The following is a 22,117-nucleotide window of genomic DNA, read 5'->3' on the forward strand; positions in this document are numbered from 1 at the left end:
CATTGTGCCCAGAGAAAGAAAAAAATCCTCATGTCCATGAAACCTGAGCCAGGAATGTCCATGTCTGAGACACGGAGCCAAAGGTTGCTAGAAGTGGGACTTCTGAAACTCCCATTCTACACCCCCTCCAGACTTTGAGAGGCCAGTGGGGTGTAGATACAGGACAAAAGGGAGACAACGAGTAGCGCAAGTGAGACAGAACTGGGGACAAAGAGATCGGTAACCTCACGTTTCTCTGTTTGTCTTCATTCCTAAGTGGGCTCTTGACTCTCCACCTCTTAGGGGTCCTTGGAGGGGCCCTGGGTGCTGTCTGAGCGTGTGTTTTTTGGTTGCAGATGTTTCATGACCCAGCTAGGTAACATCATCAGTGCTGGAAGAGTTAGGCTTAGAGGTAGGGTTAGACTGGTTGGGTCGTGAAACATCTGCAAGAAAACCACCAAGCTCAGTAAGCACCAAGGACCCCACAGTTCAAACCTGGACTACAAATCTATTGGTCTTAATTAATTAAATTTCTCCACCGGCCATCTGAGCAATCTGACACTGGGAAGTTTACAACAATGTAATAAAACAATATAACACATAATAAAAATACAGATTAAGAATATTTAAAATAAGATATGACACAAAGTACTCCGTTGGGTGTTTGCCTTTGTTGGTTCCTATCATGTATTTTCTTAAATCAAACTCTTTTTTAGTTATTTCTGTAAGAAATAACGTAAGAAATGAATAAAGGAATCAATTGAATTATGAATGATTGGATGAGTAAAGGAATGAATAAATGAAGGAATGTATGAATAAACGAATAAATCAATGAACGGATACATGAATGAATGGATTAATGAAAAGATGAACCGATGGATGGATGGGTGGATAGATGATAGATGGCTGGCTGGCTGGCTGGATGAATGGGTGGATGAATGGATGGATGGATGAATATCAAAGCTGTTCTGGTGAGGAAGCCCACAGATGCCTCTACTTTCAATGGGGCATTTTGGGGGGAAGGGGGGCTTACGTCAAATTTTGCTCCGATTTCAGCCCCCACCAGTTTGCCCTCTGCCTCCCTCCAGCCAGGGCGTGCCTGCTCCTGATGAGGAGACCCCCGAGGGTGACTCTTCTGCTCAGCCCCTTCCCCCTTTCCTCAGGCCTGGCCCACCTGCAGATCTAAGGAAAGGAGAGCCACCGGTTGAGGGCTTACCGCAATGGGCATGATGCATCTCCTCCCAATAGCTTCGGTGCTGTGGCCTTGGTCATCAAGCCTTTTAAGGAGGGGCTTCATGATCTTCAGGTTAGCATAGGGGTCTGCAGCCAGCGCCCTCCACAGCTCCCTAGCACTTCTGTGCAGGTGGAAAAATGGATTGGGGAAAAAAATCAGATTCTTTCCCCATTTTCAAAGAGACGGCCATTCCAGATAGATTAACCCCCACAACGGAAGAAAGGGTTAGAGAACCGATGGCCAAATCAACTGCTTTAAGGCATGGAAAAAAATATAGCTACAGGTAGTTCTCGACTTGCAACCGTTTGTCTAGTAGCCATTCAAAGGAGGGCCTCTGCGCCACCGGAAGTGCCAGAGAACCCAGAACTGGTCAAGGGAGGGGATGTTTCTAGGAGCAGTGTGTCTACAGAATTAACCCAAAGGTGCTTTTCACAGAATGACCGAGTTGGAAGGGACCTTGGAGCAGTGGTGAAATTCAAAAATGTTCCCAACCGGTTCTGTGGGCGTTGGTTGGTGGGCATGTGACCGGGTGGCCGTTTCTTGGTGGTCATATGACCAGGCGGCCGTGGCTTGGTGGTTATGTGTCCGGGTGGGCGTGGCTGCACAACTGATTCACACACAATGCAGAACCTCACTGAATCACAGAGAGCTCAAAAGCAAACTATCACACTTTACACAAAAGTAACACAAAAGCTACACAACTGACTCACATACAATGCAGAAGCAGCTGGACTTTACACAAAATGGCCCCTGCAACAAACAGGAACCTCACAGACAATCAGGCACAGCTGATTTTCTCACAGCTGACTGGTAGTAAAAAAATGCTGAAATTAGAAATTACAAAAAGGTTCCGACATTGCCCGGCACAGCTGATTGTTGTACTTTTTAAAGCGTTTTTTTTACTACCGGTTTGGGCAAACAGTAGCAATTATTACTATCGGTTCGGGCGAACCAGACCAAACCAGAGGATTTCACCCCTGCCTTGGAGGTCTTGTACTCCAAACCGCTTCTCAGGCAGGAATTCTTATCCCATAATCAGACAAATGGCTGTCCAATCTCTTCTTGAAAACCTCCAGTGATGGTGCACCCACAACTTCTGGAGGCAAGTTGTTCCATTGGTTAATTGTTTGCGCTGCTAGGAAAGTTCTGCACATTGTAGGTTGCTTCTCTCTTTGATTCGTCTCCATCCTTTGCTTCTTGCCTGCCCTCAGGTGGTTTGGAAAATAGGTTGACCCCCTCCTCTTTGTGGCAGCCCCTCAGATATCAGAACACTGCTATCCTGTCCCCCCTCAATCCTTCCTTTCATTGAACTAGAGAGACCCAATTCCTGCAACTCTTCTTCATATGTTTTAGGCTCCGGTTCACTAATCATCTTCGTTGCTCTTCTCTGCACTCTTTCAGAGTCTCTGCATTGTTTCTACAGTGTGGCGACCAAGAAAGTTAAAAACCCAAGGAGGTCCAGCTGCCTTTTGGAAAAGCACCTTTGGGACAATCATGACCTGGATGGTGGAGACAACCAGCCTAGGAAGCTCTCAGAATTCAGATCGACTGCACAGCCAACCAGCGACTGCACTGGCCCTCAACCAACCCAATGCAACCTCCCCCCCAATCAGCACATGACCTGCCCACCCCAAGCTACAGATATTCACCCCTATCGCAAATGGTTGAGAATCTCTGTAGAGCACAAGAAAACAGGAGGCACATCTCCTTGAGGTTCTTCTTACCCATCGCACGCCACCGAGCACTCGAGGAGAATATCCACGACTTTGTTCACCCGTTTGGACGCCAGGTGACACACTGCCTTTAGCGTTTGTTGTTTGGTGGCAGGGTCCAAGATCTTCGGGAGACGTCGGTAGATCTCCTTGAGGATCATGGGCAGCTATGGCAAAAGAGAAATCCAAGGGATGACCGACTTTCTCAACAGCCCTAAGATTACCTGGTGGTCTCCATCCAACCCTAGCCTTCTTAAATCCAGCCTAAGTGTTGTCACCAAGTCAACAAGGTCTCACCCATTCTCATCTTTCTTTTCTACAAAATCTCCTCTATCCCTTTTGCTCCAAACCCTGCCATTTTCTTACCTCCTCCATTTCCATCCCACATTCTTCCAAGAACGAATTGAGCAGGAGTCCCGCAGTGTGTGAAATGTTTTTGTCCAGGTGTGTCAGAGCTGCCAAGGCTTTTAAGATCAGGTCGTTTATTTGTGACAGGCTCAGATGCTCGCCAAAGGCCTATCGGAAAGAAGAAAAGGAGACCATGAAGAGATGCATCAGGGTTTTGACAAGCCAGAGACTTTGACCCGTATCTGGGGACAGCACCCCATGTAGAGAGGCAGGCCGTATTCCATGACATCCACCACGTGATATTAGGATGTGGGTGAAAGAAGCCAACATGGCAGCCGAGATCGCCTGCTCCTAGACATTGTGGGGGATGGATATCCACCCTCCGGCCTTTGGAGCCTGCCGTCCCCACTGTGATATTGACTTTTTTGAGTATCTCCAGGTCAAGAGGAGGAGAGAAAGGAAGGTCAATAAGAAGCCAGGCAAAATGCTGAACGAAAACGTACCGTAGCCATTTTGGAGACGTTATTATAAAATATTGTTGGGCCCGAAAAGGAGAAGTCTTCCCTCAGCCAACTGACGACCTTCCCCTTCTTGTTTCTAGGTTTCTCATCCATTTCTTTGGCTTTGGAGGGAGGGAAACAAGAGAAGGTCAGATTTTGGCATTCGGAACTTCTGAACATCCTTCGTCTGACGGCCGGTTTAGTCGTTCCAACAGAAGAGAAGCTCTGTAGCTCAGGGCTGACCTGAGGGGTCCCTGGTGCTCTCTGGGCTCGGTGGTTTTCTCGTTACCTAGTTGGGTCATGAAACCTTCACAAGAAAACAACAAAGCTCAGAGACACCAGTCCTCCTCCTCCTCCCCCCTCGCTCCCTCTTTCTCTGCCCCCCCTTTCTCTTATCTCACTGATCAGGAACGAAACAGGTACAATGACCTCTTTAGTGGTCCAATTACAGGCAGTCCTCGACTTACGGCCACCATTGAGTCCTAAGCAAGACAGTTATGAAGCGAGTTTTGCCTCATGTTGCGATTTTTTTTCTTGCCAACGTGGTTAAGTGAATTGCCGCAGCAGTTAAGTTAGCAACCCGGTTGTTAAGTGAATCTGTCTTCCCCATTGACTTTGTTTGGCAGAGGGTCACAAAAGGGATCACATGACCCTGGGACACTGCGACCGTCATAAATCGGAGTCAGTGGCCAAGTGTCCAGATTTTGATCCCGTGAGCATGGGGATGCTGCAACGGTCGTAAGTGTGAAAGACAATCACAAGACACTTTTTTTCAGTGCCGGTTAAACTTTGAATGATCACTAAATGAATTGTTGTAAGTCAAGGACTACCTGTAACCCCTTTTCTAGGTTAACACAATAGATGGGACTGTAAATGGAGGGGAAATATAGGGCTACATAAGAGACAAATTACATAAATGAAGGAATGAAGGAATGAACCAACAAACGAATGAACAAAGGAATGAATGAATCAAACCGGATTTAATCCAGCCTACCTTGGTCTGATGTGCAAATGAAGCATTAGGTTGTGAATTGATTGTGTGCTGCCTGGGGAATTCTGGGCATTGAAATCCACATGGCTTAAAGTTGCCACTGGGTTAAGCTTTTAACTAGCCAAATTTAACCGATCCTTTTCTTTAGGTAAACCATTGATATAAGTGCCTGTCTTTCAACCGATTGTGGACGGCTCCCAATTAAAAATTAGAAGACACGTAAAATGGGGTTGAAACTATAAAATTAACAAATAATGTATTGCAATTATAAACCCTCTTTAGCTCTTTCCTTAACAATGCCCACTCAACCCGTAACTTGGTTAACCCGTTTTCTGGCTTCCTGCAATACATGCAGCCATCCAATGACTAAAAGGTGGCTTTGCAAAACACGCTAAGACCCAATCCATGTGCCAAGACTCACAAGCCCAGGCTGGCTGATGGCAGATGCCTAGCCTAACTCTGTGGTCGGCAAACTGCAGCTCGCGAGCCACATGCGGCTCTTTGGCCCCTTGAGTGTGGCTCTTCCACAAAATACCACCTGCGGGCGCGCACGCACAGTGCGATTGAAACTTCGTGGCCCATGCGCAGAAGTCGGTTTTCGGCCTGGGCGAGTCTATTCTGAAGAAGTGGCGTTAGAAGAAGTGGGGGTGTCTTGCGGGCGAGAGACGGGAGACGCGGCGCAGGTGGGCCATGGGATACGCAGCGTGGGAGAGGCGCACGCGATTCATGCACGAGTTGCGTGAGCCAGTCAGTCAGCAATCTCCTTGTGCAGTGGTTAGTGCTAGTCGCATCCGCAAATCACGCGCGGGTGACAAAAGTAACTACTCGGAGCATAAAGTTACCTGTATTTTTCCAACCAGCTGCAAATCCTACAGGTATTTTTGTCATCAATTTAAGAATTGTAATTATTTTGTGTTGGTGGCTTTATTATTATAAAATGAAACATTTTTTTAGGTGCCCTGTTTGACATGGCTACAAAGAAAAAGCAAAGAAAAACGGAAGACGAAAACCATGAATTTAAAGTTGAACGGACCGAGACTTTCGCGTTTGTTCAAAACTTAAATGGCCTTCCGACCTGTCTTATTTGTCAGGAAAAATTGGTGCATAACAAGAAATCAAATTTGGAGAGACACTTTAAAACTAAACACGTGTCATTTAGTAGTAAATATCCTGTCGGTGATGCAAGGAAGAAAGCAGTTGAGGAACTTCAGAAGAGTCAAGAAAAATCAAGTTCTGTATTTAATTACTGGATTCAATCTTCCAACAATGTTAATATTGCAAGTTTTGTGGTTAGTCAAAAGATTGCTAAGAGAGGAAAACCATATACAGACGGCGAATACATAAAAAGTTGTTTTATAAATGCATCCGAAGAGCTATTTCGGGATTTTAAGAACAAAGCCGATATTCTAAAAAAAATTAAAGAGTTACCATTGTCTGCTAAAACAGTGAAAGACAGAACAGTCAAAATGTCTTCGAATATAACCAACCAGCAAGTCGAAGATCTTAAATTGGTTTCAGCTTTATCAATAGCAGTTGACGAGTCTTGTGACATAAATGATACAGCGCAAGTTTCACTTTTTGTACGATTTATTTCATCTACAGGTCCTAAAGAAGAAATTTTAGGATTATTGCCACTCAAAGGTCAAACACGTGGAGAGGACATGGCAATGCTGTAATTGAGTACATTGAAAAACATCATATTCCACTCAATAAAATTGTCTTAATTTCAACAGACAGGGCGAAAAGTATGACCGGCGTAAGAAACGGGTTTGTTGCTATTTTGAAAGAAAAAATTAATCACGAGGTACTTACTTACCATTGCATCATTCATCAAGAAGCGCTTTGTGCTCAGACATTTCCAGAAGAAATTTGCAAAGTTATGGAATTGGTGATTAAGATTATCAACTCCATTATAACTAAACCTCTTAATCATTGCCAATTTAAAGGATTTTTAGTTGAAATGGAGAGCGAGTACGCCGATCTTCTGCTGCATAACAAGGTACGTTGGTTATCAAGAGGAAACGTTTTGAAACGTTTCGCTTCCTTATTAACAGAAATTAAAGCATTTCTCCATGAGAAGGGGATTCGCTATCCAGAACTAACGAACAATCAGTGGATCCAAAAATTTTATTTCATGGTAGACATTACATCTCATCTAAATCAGCTTAATCGTAAACTACAGGGGAAAGGAAACACCATTTTTTCGATGTTAGAAGAAGTTATTTCATTCGAAAACCAATGATCTCTTTTTGCTCAAGATTTTGAAAGAGAAACTTTGATTCACTTTCCAAGCCTGTTGAAACATCGCCAAGAAAATAATTCTGATATTGACATTTGCTATTTCAAAACAACACTTTTAAATATGAGGGAAGCTTTTCTCAACAGGTTTCAGGAATTCAGAAACAGCAAAGCGACGTTAGCCTTTGTTAAAAAGCCTCTTAATGCTACTGTAACAGAATTAAATTTTTCTCCCTTTAATATTGACATTGGCAACTTTGAAATGCAATTGCTGGATTTCAAAAACAAAGAATTGTGGAGCTCGAAATTTGAAGGTCTTTGTGCTGATACAGAAATATTGGAGAAAAATAAATGTGAACTTAGTTCACAGCACAAGTGGTCTGCTTTGAAAGACCCGGAGAAGGAAGATATGATGATTTTTAACACCTGGAATAGTATTCCTGACTCATATCATCAACTGAAAAAAATAGCGTTTGCTGTTTTTTCCTTATTCGGGTCTACATAGTTATGCGAACAATCATTTTCAAGCATGAACCTTATCAAGAGTAAATTGAGAAGTTGTCTTATTGATGAGAACCTGGAATCGTGCCTAAAATTAAAAACAACATACAAACCTGACTTACTCAAACTTTCCAAGGAGATGCAAGGCCATTGTTCACATTAGTGTTTGTCAGTCATTGTCATGATTTAATTTTATGGATATTGTAAGGTCAATTGTAAGAAATTTAATTTTATCAATAAATAATATCGTTATTAAGTATGAAATCAAGTTTGATTCAACGTACCTATAGTTTAACTAAGACTCAAAACTTTAAGTAAAGTTTATTAAGTTAATTTTAGGGAACGTTGTGGAGTGAAAGAAGATGTAGTGTCGAGGAGATGGTTTGGACATATAAAGAGGATGAACGAAAGGAGATAGACGAAAGAAGTATACAGGACGAGTGTGGATGGGAGAGATGGAAGGGGTCGATCTCAGTGAACGTACCTCCATCAGATTGAGGACGTTCTTAGCAAAGGCCAGTTTAGGAGTACCCTAATTAAGTTAATAACAATGTACCTACCTATCTAGTTTAAGTTTAACCAATTTGGCTCTCCAAAGAAATTTCAATCGTTGTACTGTTGATATTTGGCTCTGTTGACGAATGAGTTTGCCGACCACTGGCCTAACGGATCCACTTAACGTGAGAAACTCAGTCTTCAAATGACCCCTGGCCCTGAGAGGTGCCAATACCAACGGCCAATTCCAGGCATCTCTGCCCAGGCAAACGACCGGGGTCTTGGTCACGCCACAAGCTGTGCCACCCAGTGCTCTCCTGGGCAGTGCGCATCCCTGGGCTCCTGGCAGCCCTTGGAGTCCAACTTTCTCACCCATTTTGCTCATGATGAGGTGGTGGAGGTGGTAGGCGGCCTCTGCGGACGTCTGGCCAACTTCTTTGCTGGTGTCGCCAACGTGCAGGCCCAGCAAAGCCACCAGCTGTCCCAGCAAAGAAAAGTCACCTGTGGTCTAATGAAAGGAAGCAAAAAGGAGGGGAAAGATGAGAAGGGGGGCTCATGAAGGTTTCAGCCAGCTGAAATCAGAGCATAGGAAGCATAGCACCATAGAATCCTAGAATCCTACCTTTTAGAATTCTAGAATCACAGAATCTTAGAAACATAAAATCTTAGAATTTTAGAATTATCCAATATTTGAATCTTAGAAGACTAGAATCATAGTCATAGATTCATAAAATCAGGGAATCCTAGAATCTTTGAATAATAGAATCTTAGAATCATAGAATCTTTGAATCTCTAAATCATACAATCTTTGAATCTTTGAATCTTTGAATCTTTGAATCTTTGAATCTCTGAATCTTTGAATCACAGAATCATAGAACCTTAGAATCCCAGAACCTCAATTGCTGGAAGGGACTGTGGAGGTTTTCTCCTCCAACCCCTTCATCAAGCGGGACTCCTTCTATCCTCCTGGTCACATCCCAAAGATGCTTTTTCCAAAAGGCAGCAGGACTTTCTTCTTTTTCTTCCTTTCTTTGAAAACATCTCACTTCGCATCCCAAACGGTGACTTACGTCGAAATTGACGTTTTCAGAAACGAACTTCAGGAGGTGTCTTATGCTCTTGATGGCCCTCTCTCTCTCGTGTCCCTTGGGAGATTCAATCCAGGGATTAATGTGCTGCCCGGAAAAACAAAGGAGGAGGAGGAAAGGAAGAATTTGTGATTCACAGTTGGAAGAGCCACAGAAGTTGCCAGGACTGGGGAGAAAATCTAAGGAACTCAACAAATTTGAGACATTGGTCAATTGAGGTCTATTTTAGACTGAAAACTAGAGTAGCAATTGAAGATTTCTGGAATACAACTAGTCTTACAACAGTTCATTTAGAGCCGTGGTGGCACAGTGGTTAGAACGCAGTATTGCAGGCTAATTCTGCCAACTGCCAGAAGTTCAGCAGTTCCATCCTGATCGGCTCCAGGTTGACTCAGCTTTCCGTCCTTACCAGGTCGGTAAAATGAGGACCCAGATAGGAGAAGATTTAGAGAGGGCTGTAAACCACGGTGAAGCGGTATGTAAGTCTAAGTGCTATTAGTATTTAGTCACTGTTCAAAGTTACAATGGCACTGAAAAAGGGACTTACGACCATTCTTCACACTTATGACCATTGCAGCATCCCTATGGTCACGTGATCAAAATTTGAACACTTGGTCAATGACTCATCTTTATGACGGTTGCAGCATCCCAGCTCGGTCCCTAAATGAATGGCTGTATGTCGAGGACTTCCTGTATAAGTAGTCCTTGACTTACGACCAGAATTTGGGGTGCTTACCAAGGTGGATGTTAGGCGACTTGTGACTGGCTTTATGACCTTTTTTTGCCAGGGTTGAATGAATCCCTGTGGTCCTTAAATGAATAATGCAGTCATTAGCCGAATCTCGCTTTCCCCGTAGACTTTGGCTTGTCGGAAGCCAGTTGGGCAGTTCGCCAATGGTGGTCAGGTGACACCCCCCCCCCAGGATGCTGCAACCATCACAATTACAGGTAGTCCTCGACTTATGACCACAATGAGTCCAAAATTTCTGTTGCTAAAATGAATCCCATCGGCATCAACATAATCTGCATCGGTCAATTGCAGAAGGCAGCTTTACTCGGAACAGCTGCGAGGCTCTATGACAGGGGTGTCAAACTCGATTTCATGGAGGGCCGAATCAAGGTTGTGTTTGACCTCGAGGGGGGCGTGGCCGAGGTGGGAGTGGCCAGCTCAACATCTCTCGTGTCAGGGACACCTGTGGACTTCCCTGAGACCCTCCCTCACTCTTATTATAATCTCCTCCCTCCCTTCCTCCCTTCCTCCTTGCCGTGGGACAAGAGAGACACGAATATCAGAGAAATAGTGGAATAGAATCATTAGTGAAAAGATGCCAGAGGAGGGACAAAACAAATGTAAATGACAAAAATGAACATCATTTTTTAACTATTGAAATGAGTTAAATTGAATGGTTGAATTGTCCCATGGGACGAGTTGTCCATCCAACAGCCACATTTGCCTATCCCGGGTCCTTGGGAGGGACTCGACAGCTGGACAGAATCGCCAAATCCAGCCTAAACATCTGGCTGACCAACCCCGAGAAAGAATCACTCTTTACCGTCAAGACATCCTGCAGGGAATCCAAATTGGGAGCCTCGGACAGCAAGGCGGTGAGCATGGTGTTGCAGGTGGTCACCATCTGGTCATAAAAATCCTAGAAGGAGAAAAAGAATATCTAAAGGAAGAAGTGGTGTAAAGGAAGAAAGAGGAAGAAATCCAGGGCTGGGGAACTTATGGCCCTTTTAGGACGACTGGTGGACTGCAACTCCCAACAATCCTGAGCCAGCCACGGACTTCTGGGAGTTGAAGTCCACCCTTCTGCAATCAACGGAGTGGCCCGTCTCGCAGGGCTGGTTTTTCTTCCAGAGTTGGAGGAAATGCTTTCTCGGCTGAACACGAGGAACAAAAGGACATTGGGCTCGATGGATGGATCCAGAGTTTTGGAGGAGATTTTGAATCATGCTTATTTCCAGGTGGATCTCAGATGGCTTGGCTCCATCTGGACTGCTCACCTGAGTTTGAGCTGGTTGTCCTGGGCTGTTCACGTTCAGTTTTGTCACCAGGTAAGCCGGCAAGGAAAACACCTTCTGGATGCTTTTTCTCACCACTTTAGACCTCATCTCGGAGTTCAAGGGGGGCTTCATACGGCTGATGAAAGACGAGAAAAGAGGAGGAGGGTGAGAAGATCATAGACTCATTAGGCTAAAAGGGACCTTGGAGGTCTTCTACTCCAACCCTTGCTTGATGGTCCTTAAACCATCCCAGTCATATGGTTGTCCACTCTTTTCTTGAAAACCTCGAGGGATGGAGCACCCCCAACTTCTGGAGGCAAACTGTTCCACTGATGGATTGTTCTCGGTGTCAGGAAATTTCTCCTGGATCTCTCTTTGATAAGCTTCTATACATCGCTTCTCATCATGCTCTCAGCTACTTTGGAGAGGAAGGTGACCCCCTCCTCTCTGTGAGAGCCCCTCAAATATCAGAACTCCCCTCATCATCCTGGTTGCTCTTCCCTGCACTCTTTCTAGAGTCTCAACATCTTTTTTATATTGTGGTGACCAAAACAGGATGCAGGATTTCTCTCTCTCTCCCTCCCTCCTTCCTCTGTCTCTCTCTCTGTCTCTGTCTCTGTCTCTGTCTCTCTCTCTCTCTCTCTCTCTCTCTCTCTCTCTCTCTCTCGGCAGGTACATACCTCATGCAGGTGATGGTGATGATCGCTTGATGGAGATTTTCGATGGACAAGGGTTTCGCAGGCTCATCTTCAATGACTTCCTGAAAAGAGAAGGAAACCCATCTAAGAAAGAACCTGAGATATGGCCACCATCCAGCTGGCCCTCTTCCCAGCCCTACGCTTTTTCTGGTTGACACAGGAAGTCCCCAGCTTACAACTGGTCACTTAGCCACCATTTAAAGTTTTGAGGGATCTCTCCAGGACTACTTATGACCCAGATGCCAAGTTCCGAGAGGCGCCCCTTCCTCAGCGATCCTGTGACCCCATTTCGGTCACTTGGCCACCAGCTTGCATTGATGGCAGTTTGCAGCGTCCCGTGACCATGATTTAAGTCAGGGGTGGGTAACTTTGGCTTCTTGATGACCTATATAAAATTGGGAAGCCAGATTCCCTTAACAGCCGTGCGATTAACTGAACGAAAAGGATTCGGCTTACAACGGTGGCAAGACAGGTCGTACAATGAGCAGAATTCCCTTAACAAATGTCCCACTTAGCAACAAAACCTTTCAGGCTCAATTGATTGGCATTCAATTCGGTTCAAATTCACTTCCAAAAAGAAAGACGCCCAGGAGCACCTGCCTCCCTCCCTCTCCCCACTTACAACGATGTTTGTGACCAGTTCCTGTTTCTGGGGCAAATCGAGGTCTTGCCTCCTGCTGTTGGCAACAGCTTTGGTGATCATGATGATGGACCTCATGAAGGCTTTCTTCAGCCCTTCGTCCTGGAAAACCCCAGTGGGAATGAAAAGAAACCAGAAGGAAGAGGATGTATTTATTTATTGAAACCTTTACGTAGCCGATTGTCTTTGGTTGAACTCTGGGGGCCCCCAATCAAAGCATCCCTGGACACTCTGGGTTCTAGTCCCACTTTAGGATGAAAGGCAGCTGAGAGACTTTGGGCCAATCACCAGGAGATGGTGAGTTCTAGTTCCTCCTTAGGGAAAAAGGCCAACTGTCTTTGGGCCAATCACCAGGAGACTGTGAGTTCAAGTCCCGCCCTAGGCACGAGAGCCAGCTAGGTGAGTTGGGGCCAGTCTCAATCCAAAACACGTCACAGAGTTGTTGTGTGGAAAGGAAGAAAGAGTGTAATGCACGAGCGCTGCCTTGAGGATAATAAATGCAACAAGACCATAGATTCTCCTCCTCCTCCTCCTCCTCCTCCTCCTCCTCCTCCTCCTCCTCCTCCTCCTCCTCCTCCTCCTCCTCCTCCTCCTCCTCCTCTCCCACAACATGCTAGTTGGGTCATGAAATGTCTTTAAGAAATCAAACAAGCTAAGGACTCCGGATTATAATTGTTCTTGTGATTAAACTCAGCATTAAGAGAAGTAGAGGGTGGAAACCTGCCTACCTTTTTCATGCTGGAATACTGATAGAGTATTTCTGAGACAATGTTGTCCAGGAAAGGCATCATGTCCTCTACTTGCGCTCCCAGGACTGCCTGGCCATAGCAGAGTATTAATGTGGTCCGAATCCATCTCTCGGAGAGAGTCTGTGAGTCCTGTCAGTCCAAAGACGAGGGGGTCAAACTCTTTCCCAAAGCACCAGAAGACAAGACAAGAAGCAATGGATGGAAACTGATGGAGCTTCTTAGTCATCCAGGTCACGGTTGCCCCAAAGGGGCTTTTTCCAAAGGCAACTGGACTTTGTTTTTCCTTGAAGAGGTTTCGCTTCTCATCCCAGAAGCTTCTTCAGGTCTGACTTTGGTCAAAAGAGAAGAAGCTTTTTGGATGAGAAGCGAAATTTCTTCAGGAAAAAACCAAGCCCAGGCCTTTGGAAAAAGCACCTTTGGGTCTACTCAAGGTGTTTGTTGGGGCAGCTCCTAATCTTCTCTAGCCTTATAAAATAGTTCTCCAGGAGATGGAGATGGAGAATTTCAGCACCACCTACATCCTCAGCGCTGGTCTCGGGTCTACGAGATCTATGACCAATCTGAGGAGACCTGACAGCCTGGAGCCTAAGTCCTTCTAAGCACATTGGACTTTCCTTCTCAGAATCCCCCAGCCTCCTTCTGTACTGAGTTTCAGACCTTGCAACCCCATCCCTGGTCTTACCTCAATGGGGGCTTCTACTGCAAACGGTCCTCTTGTCTGCCTGAACTGGCCAGCCTCCTCCAGGGCCACCAGAATCTCAGGCAGGTGGCAAAAGGATGCCATTCGAATGGATTCCGAGATTCCCTAGGCAAAGCGATTTTTGTGAATTAGGACATTTATTGATTTATTGGTTCGATTTATATGCCGCCCTTCTCCGGAGACTCAGGGCGGCTTACAATGCTTTAAGCAATAGCCTTCATACTTTTGTATAGACCTGCTTAGTAGGGCTTTCGCCCCCCCCCCCCAGCGGTGTTCTTTTTTATACAAAGTCAGCTTATTGCCCCCACAATCCGGGTCCCCATTTTACCTACCTCGGAAGGATGGAAGGTTGAGTCAACCTTGAGCCTGGTGAGATTTGAACTCACAGTAATTGCCGGCAGCTGGCAGCTAAGTGCTACTTAACAGCACTTTAGTCCGCTGCACCACCAAGGCTCTTATTTGCACCTAACCCTTTGTCTTTACCTTCCGCTTTCTCCTCCCCTTCTCCACCTCCTGCTCCTCCTCCTCTCTGCAAACCCCAGGCCCTTCTAGCACTGATGAAATTACCTAGCTGGGTAATGAAATGTCTGCAACAAAACAACCAAGCACAGAGAGCACCAAGGACCCCACAGTCCTCCTCCTCCTCCTCCTCTCTGTAACCCCCATTCTCTTCTAGCACTGATGATGTTACCTAGCTGGGTAATAAAACATCTACAGGAAAACAACCAAGTTAAGAGAGCACCAAGGACCCCACAATTCTCCTCCTCCTCCTCCTCCTCCCTTCACCTCTATTCTGCAAAACCTGTTCTCTTCTGGCACTGATGAGGTGACCTAGTTGGGTCACTAAACGTCTGCAAGAAAACATCCAAGCTCAGAGAGCCCCAAGGACCCCACAAAGATGGAGGTCTCAGCCCCCGCAGGCATCCCACTGCCACTCACCTCTCGGTCTGTTTCTTCCTGGAGTGAAAAACTTAGAAGGCTTTGGAGCTGTTCCGTCACCAGGTCCTTCTGTGTTGAGTTTCGCAGTTTAACGCCATAATATTTGTAGAGGCTAATCTGAAGGTGGGAAAAAGAGTCCGTGAGTCCTAGGGAGCTCCACCAAACGGCCAGGAAAAGGAAATATAGGAGAAATTATGATCAAAAAAGGACTCCGTGTGGTCAAGCACACGGAAACTGGTCCTGGGTGACCTGATCGGGGAGATGGGCAGCATACGAATCTAATAAGTCAATAATTGCCATTTTGACTTTCTTCCTCTTCTTGAAAAGCTACTTTAACCCCCCTTCCCCCATCCCCATAGGTGCCCTTTGCTGATTCTCTGTTTGGCCGTCCTGAGATCCTTTATGGTTTCCGTGGAGATCTGGCAGCTTCATCTTTTTACATGCATTAGCTCTCCGTGGTGGATTGGGACAACTTGCCATGGCCCTCTTGGCTTGGCCAACTAACCATGGCCAACTAGCCATGGCCTACTTGCCGTGGCCAACTCACCAGGGAACAAGAGTTACACTAATAGCAGGGTTCCAATACCTCCAGGGTTGCCAAAAAGAGGAGGGGGTCAGCCTATTCTCCAAAGCACCCGAAGGCAAGACAAGAAACAATGGATGGAAACTTATCGAGGAGAGAACCAATCTAGAACCAAGGAGAAACTTCCAAACAGTGAGAACAATTAACCAGTGGAACAATTTGCCTCCAGAAGTTGTGGGTGTTGCATCACTGGAAGCTTTTAAGAAGAGATTGGACAACCGTTTGCCTGAAATGGGAAAGGGTTTCCTCCTTCAGTAGGGGGTTGGACTAGAAGACCTCCAAGGCCCCCTTCCAAGTCTGTAGTTCTATTAATCATTGTCTGTCTAATATTGAGGAAATGGTGGAACCGAAGCGTCAAAGAAAGGAGGCCTCAAAGGAGGGACAAATGAAACATAAATGACAAATGTTAAAATGATTTTTAACATTATTGGAGAGAACGGAATGGTTGAATTAACCCGCGGTGAGTCTGCTGTGGCTCGTGGGCAGCCACGGTGAGTTGGCCATGGCAAGCTGTCCTCTTCTGATGTTGCATCTAAGATAACTGCGGCCCTAAAAGTGTAAAACCTCCGCATATTTACCTTGTCTTTAGACAAGACCTGGGACGTGCTTTGCTTCTGGTCGATGGGCGGCAATGCGCTTGTTTTCCTCCTGGGCAGTTTGTGGTCTGAAGGAATCTGCTTTGCCAACAACAACAAGAACAACAAAAAAGAAGTTGTGAGAAAGTGAAGGAGCAGAGGAAGGAACAGCTTTCTGTGTGTTTCCAAGGGGAGGATTGGTTTCCCTTCTGCGTCCGGATGCATATTATAAGTAATTTGACTTTTCTAGCTGGGACAGACACGAAGCACGTAACAAGGACCATCCGGATTGTATCAGCTGGAGCTGAGGCAGCTTTTGAGATGAACGGTTGGAAAATCTCTGCCACAAATTGTGAGAACTTGATTTATCACCATTTATTGTTGTGGCCCTCCAGCAGCCGAATCAGAGGAGGAGGAGGAGGAGTAGGCGTGGGAGTCAGGGCCAGCATCAAGGCAACCTGAGAGCTCCGAGGGGGAAGAGGGAATGGGGCTGGCAGAGAGAGAGACAGAGGAGGAGCCTGGGCCATCCGTCAGCCCTCAGATGGTGAGTCAACAGACCGCAGGTCTGGAGGTGGATGAGGAAGAGGAGGAGCAGCTGGGTCCAGTGCCTGACGCGCGGATACACAGAAGGCAGAGGAGAGGAGAGCAGTGGAAATCTATGGGCCGGTCCTTGGGACAGACGAGCCACCACGGCTAGCGAAGCCCCTCCCTAGCTCTGGGGATAAAAGGCAGGGGGCGGAGATGAATAGATGTGGCAGACAACGATTCTTCTCCCTGCCGGATGGAGTTGTTAGCCTGCGGTGAGAGAGAAACTTTTTGTCGGGGCTGCTGGCTCTCCTCATAAAGGAATCTTTGAGTTCACTTCAGAGGGTTTGTCGTGTTTGGGTCAGAACATTTATTTACTGACTGTTCGAAGTTATAACGGGTAGTTTACAACTGAAAAAAAAGGACTGTTTCTCACACTCAGGACCATTTCGCATTTCCGTGGCATGCCGAGAGCTTCCGGTCCCTGTTGTTGCTGCCCAGCATTCAGTGCCAGACAGTGCAACAGGGCGGATGGTTGTCTTGTAGGTCTTAGATTTAAGATGGGTGGCCATTCGTCTGTCCAGTAACACACTGGTGAGTTCTCGCCAACGTATCCAGGCTGCATTCTCCTTTGCTCTCACCTCGCCATTGATGTCACCATTGACATTGGAGGTGGGATCCCAGATACCAAAAAATGTCCACCTTCTTTAGGTTTTCTCCATTGATTTGGAGCATTCCAGGGGTGGTGACAGTCCCTAAGTACCCAGTTGTCTTGATGTTGAGGTGGAGTCCAAAATGGTTGAGGCGATCATTCCATGGTCGTTCCATGATCCTTCCAGCAAGGACCCCATAGTTCAGCAAATTCTCCATAACTACATTTGTCTACTTTTGGGATAAATGATCTCCACCGAGGCAGCCCTGGCTTCTGGACCCTCTCCACGATGGACCTCAGGGCCCACCGCGACACAAACCCAGCTGCTTACCTGGAAAGGACGAAGATGGTCCAAGATGGTCTCTAATATTTCTCTCTCGTCCATCAGATCCAAGATTTCTTTGACGGGTCTGCCTTTCAATGGCTTCCTGCTCTCCCATAAGTTTCTGAAGCACTCGTCCGAGAGTTCTGAGAAGAAGAGACAGACAGAGATTGATGGGCAATTCGACAGGACAAGCCTTCTCAAAGCAGAGAGAGACAAGGAGTGCGTAGTGGATCACCAGGCTGAGCCTGAGGGAGGGGTCAAATATGTCAAAAGTCTCGAGGCCCTGATCTTCCTGTCCTTAGACAACCATCTTATATATGGAATTGGAATTTTTTATTGCTTTGAAATTTCATGATGTTGTAATCTTATAATTTAAATCTAGCCTTTGAAAAAGGCTAAGAGGGAGGGGTCTTTCCTCACCTCTGAGGGTAAGATGTTCCCTAATACAGTGGCAACGGTAGAGAAGACCCTCTTCCTAGACCCCACAGTCGAAACTCTTTGACTGATGGAGTCTGCACCATAACGTCCCTACCTGATGAAGGATGATTGCAGGATTTGGATTTGGGTAGTCTAGGAAAAGGAAGGAAGGGTGTACTAGTGACATGAGAGCAGTCTTCCAGTATTTGAGGGGCTGGCACACAGAGGAGGGGGTCAACTTATTTTCCAAAGCACTAGAAGGTAGGAAGAGAAACTTATTGCTTAATGCAATTGGTCTCTGGAGAAGGAAGATCTCTAAGGTCCCTTCTGGCTCTGTCCTGATGGATTGATGGATGGATGGATGGATGGATGGATGGATTGTGTGGGGTGGGCTGATGTGATAGGACAAGGCTGGTTCCATAGGTAGCCCAGCCCTGTAGCGTCTATACCTGGATAAGAAGGCAGGAGGGCGACTGGAGACCGTTTTCTCCCCGGAGCCCTTTCCCTCTCGGGCCTCCTTGGCAAGGGAGGGGGCTCCTTCAGGCCAGCCTTGATCTCCCCCTGAGGAGCCCTCGGAGGGGTCCTGGCAGTTGTCCTGCACACTAAATCGGGCAGCACCAGTGCTGGAGGCTGCACCTTGTTCCTCATGTCTACTGGAGCTGGCGAACCCTTTACAAGAAGGGGCAAGACCTGTGTGGTTCTTTGAGTGGCCGAAGAAGTGGATGGGTGGGAGCCAGAGAAGTCAGCTTGCTGACTCTTCCACTGCCGTGGGTCATATATTCGTAATTTGTGGATGGGACTCCTTGCTGTCCTCCTTCTTCAAGAAGGGCAACTTTTTTAGCATGTGGTCCATCCTCTCGTGAAGAGGGAGTTCTTGAACTGGATGGAGATCCTGTCAATAAAGGAGAAGTTTTGTAACTCCAGATTGAAAGGAGGGGTCCTTGGTGCTCCTATCTATTTATCTATCTATCTATCTATCTATCTATCTATCTATCTATCTATCTATCTATCATCTATCATCTATCATCTATCATCTATCTATCTATCTATCTATCTATCTATCATCTATCTATCTATCTATCTATCATCTATCTATCTATCATCTATCATCTATCATCTATCATCTATCATCTATCATCTATCATCTATCATCTATCTATCTATCTATCTATCTATCTATCATCTATCTATCTATCTATCTACCTATCTAGTTGTCTATCTATCTATCATCTATCTATCATCTATCTATCTATCATCTATCTATCTATCATCTATCATCTATCTATCTATCATCTATCTATCTATCATCTATCATCTATCATCTATCATCTATCATCTATCTATCTATCATCTATCTATCTATCATCTATCATCTATCTATCTATCTACCTATCATCTATCATCTATCATCTATCATCTATCATCTATCATCTATCTATCTATCTATCTATCTATCTATCTATCTATCTATCATCTATCTATCTATCTATCTATCTATCTATCTATCTATCTATCTATCTATCTAGTTGTCTATCTATCTATCTCTATTTATCACATGTTCTTCCTGGGTCAACAAGCTCAGACTGCCCAAGGAGCTGCTGATCTACAGAGGAATTTGGGAGTCTCTCCTTTGTACCTCTACAACTGTCTGGTTTGGCACAGCAACCAAACTAAAAGTCCCCTAAAGAGAGAAGACGGCAAGGAAATTACAGGCAGCAGAGAGAAAGCAGAGTTGCTTAACTCGTTCTTTGCATCGGTCTTCATGCAAAAAGAAACTATAGCCCAACCTACCAACAATGTAACTGTGAAAGACAGACTAGAAATAAAAGTTGAAAGGCTTCAGTGAGGTATTTGACAAAGTAGAACACTCCCCTCCGCTCTGCTCTGTTCTACTCTGCTCAACACAACTCAACTGAACTCAACTATCCTCTACTCTCCTCAACTCTCCACAGCTCCCCTCTCATCCCTTCTGCCTTTATATCTCTGCCCCAGGGGCCGTGACATCACCGCATTATGTTCTCATGGGGGACAGCTGGTGTCATGACCCAAGGGGCCTCTTACTCCCCAAGATAATAGGGATGGGATATGGAGGGTCCCCTGGATAACCCCCTTGATAACATTAGCGACATTATGGGGAGCAAAGCTAGGGGTCACTATGGAATGACCCACTGTGATGGTGTCCCTCAACGTGCTAGATCTCAAAAGAACCTAACCAAGATTAAGGCTGATCAACTTTGTTCTTTGATTGGCTAAGTCTGCCACTGAGCATAGGACTAAAACATTCCAAATTAGTAAGGGAGTAAGGCAAGGTTGCCCCCTATCCCCTTTATTGTTTATTTTGGCCTTAGAAGTTCTTTTACGGAAAATTAGAATTAATGAGGAAATAAAAGGACTGAAGATCAGGAAGGAAATTTACAAGGCGCAAGCATTTGCAGACGATGTAGCCTTAATCCTTGAAGACCCCATAGAATCAGGACCAAAAGTGCTAGAGGAATTAAGTAAATATGGAGAGGTGGCAGGCTTCACATTGAACAAAACCAAAACCAAAGTATTGATTAAGAATACAACTGAGAGCCAGAAAAACAAGTATTAGGACTACAGGTTGCCAAAAAAATTAAATACCTAGGAATTTGGATTATATCAAGATGTTCGACCTTAAAAGACGACAATTATACTCCCCTAATTAGGAAGATGAAACAAGACCTTGACAGATGGAAGAAATAAGATGATCACTTTTGGGCAAGATAGCCACAATTAAGATGAATATTCTCCCCAGAATACTATTTTTATTCCAAAACATACCGGTAAATTTAGAGAAAAAGTTTTTTTTAGAATTAGACAAAATCATCAGAGAATTTATATGGGAGGGGAAAAAACCGAGGTTTTCTATTAAAATTTTAAGGGGCAAAAGAGATATAGGTGGATTTGGACTCCCCGATTGGGAAATATATTACAGGGCAGCTAAGCTAGTCTGGATAAGAGATTGGATCACCCTGGAAAATGAGAGGATTCTTACCCTAGAAGGCCACGATTTGCAAAAAGGGTGGCATGCCCACATTTGGGATGTAGAGAAGAAAAGGAAGACATATTTCCATAGACATAAAATTAGAGACTCATTGATACAAACATGGACCCCGATTAGGCAAAGATATTACAAAAAAATTCCAAGTTGGCTCTCAACAATGGAGGCCCTGATCCACCCCAATAGATGGGGGATGGAGAAAATGGGCAGATACAAAGATATCTTAGACAAAGGAGGGAATCTTAAATCAAATGATACTTTACGAGAGCAAGGAATAACTTTAGATTGGTGGACCTATTCACCAATAAAATCTAGATATCAGAAAGACAAAGAACAATACGGTTTAGAACTTGGATCAAATGGATTGGATAAAGTCCTGATGGGAACAAATAAAAAGATTCTGGCCAAACTATACAACTATTTATTAGGTGATGACAAGTCCGAAGATATCACAACGAATCAAATAAATGCATGGGAGAAAAATATAGGGCGTGATATAAATTTTGGGGAATGGGAGGAGGCATGGAATAGGAATCTTAAATTGACTACAGCTGCGACATACAAGGAAAACCATTATAAAATGCTACATAGATGGTATTTAGCCCCGGCCAGACTAGCAAAGATATACCCTAATATACATCCTAATTGTTGGCAATGTGGCCACGGTCAAGGCACCTTCTTTCACATGTGGTGGACATGCCCGGAAGCGAAAGGATATTGGAACAAGATCAGGAGATGGTTATATGAAATAATTGGCGAAGATATTGAATTAACACCAGAGATATTTCTCCTGGGAATAGTAAAGAAGCCATATGGAAAGGAAAAGATACATTTAATGATCCACATAATTAGAGCCGCCAGATTGGCATACGCACAGTACTGGAAAGAGAAAACCCAACCACCAGAAGAGCTCACAATTAGGAAAATATTGAAGTGAGCAGAGATGACTAAATTAACTCATGAATTAAACGATGATGAGAAGTCAGTTTATTATATTGTGTGGGAAAGGTGGTACAAGTGGATGCATGATAAAATGAAAGAAAGACCTAAAGGTGTGTTAAATAACGGTAAAAAGTGATTTGAAATATCACCAAGTATTATTGATGTATATAGTTAAAACACTGCACATCTGATACTAACTGAAAATGTCAGTACACTTATGTTTTTTTTCTTTTTTGTAAAAAATCTCAATAAAGTTT

At 45.0% G+C, this 22,117-nt stretch overlaps 1 protein-coding gene across 1 annotated transcript in view; it reads right to left on the bottom strand.

Moving 5' to 3' along the window:
* LOC139322200 (maestro heat-like repeat family member 5) overlaps window positions 1–22,117 on the bottom strand; it is a 36,712-nt gene that overhangs the window by 7,442 nt on the left and 7,153 nt on the right. The window contains 17 exon segments of the mRNA XM_070951215.1: window positions 1,196–1,334; window positions 2,938–3,092; window positions 3,292–3,441; window positions 3,777–3,895; window positions 8,371–8,506; window positions 9,069–9,173; window positions 10,640–10,735; window positions 11,094–11,229; window positions 11,774–11,853; window positions 12,414–12,533; window positions 13,160–13,309; window positions 13,863–13,985; window positions 14,820–14,936; window positions 15,981–16,076; window positions 17,486–17,622; window positions 18,346–18,673; window positions 18,675–18,788. Coding sequence (XP_070807316.1) covers window positions 1,196–1,334; window positions 2,938–3,092; window positions 3,292–3,441; window positions 3,777–3,895; window positions 8,371–8,506; window positions 9,069–9,173; window positions 10,640–10,735; window positions 11,094–11,229; window positions 11,774–11,853; window positions 12,414–12,533; window positions 13,160–13,309; window positions 13,863–13,985; window positions 14,820–14,936; window positions 15,981–16,076; window positions 17,486–17,622; window positions 18,346–18,673; window positions 18,675–18,788 — 2,301 coding nt within the window.

Source organism: Pituophis catenifer, unplaced genomic scaffold (genome assembly GCF_029215685.1).
Source record: "Pituophis catenifer annectens isolate HBS135680 unplaced genomic scaffold, rPitCat1.0.hap2 SCAF_10, whole genome shotgun sequence".
Lineage (NCBI taxonomy): Eukaryota > Metazoa > Chordata > Lepidosauria > Squamata > Colubridae > Pituophis > Pituophis catenifer.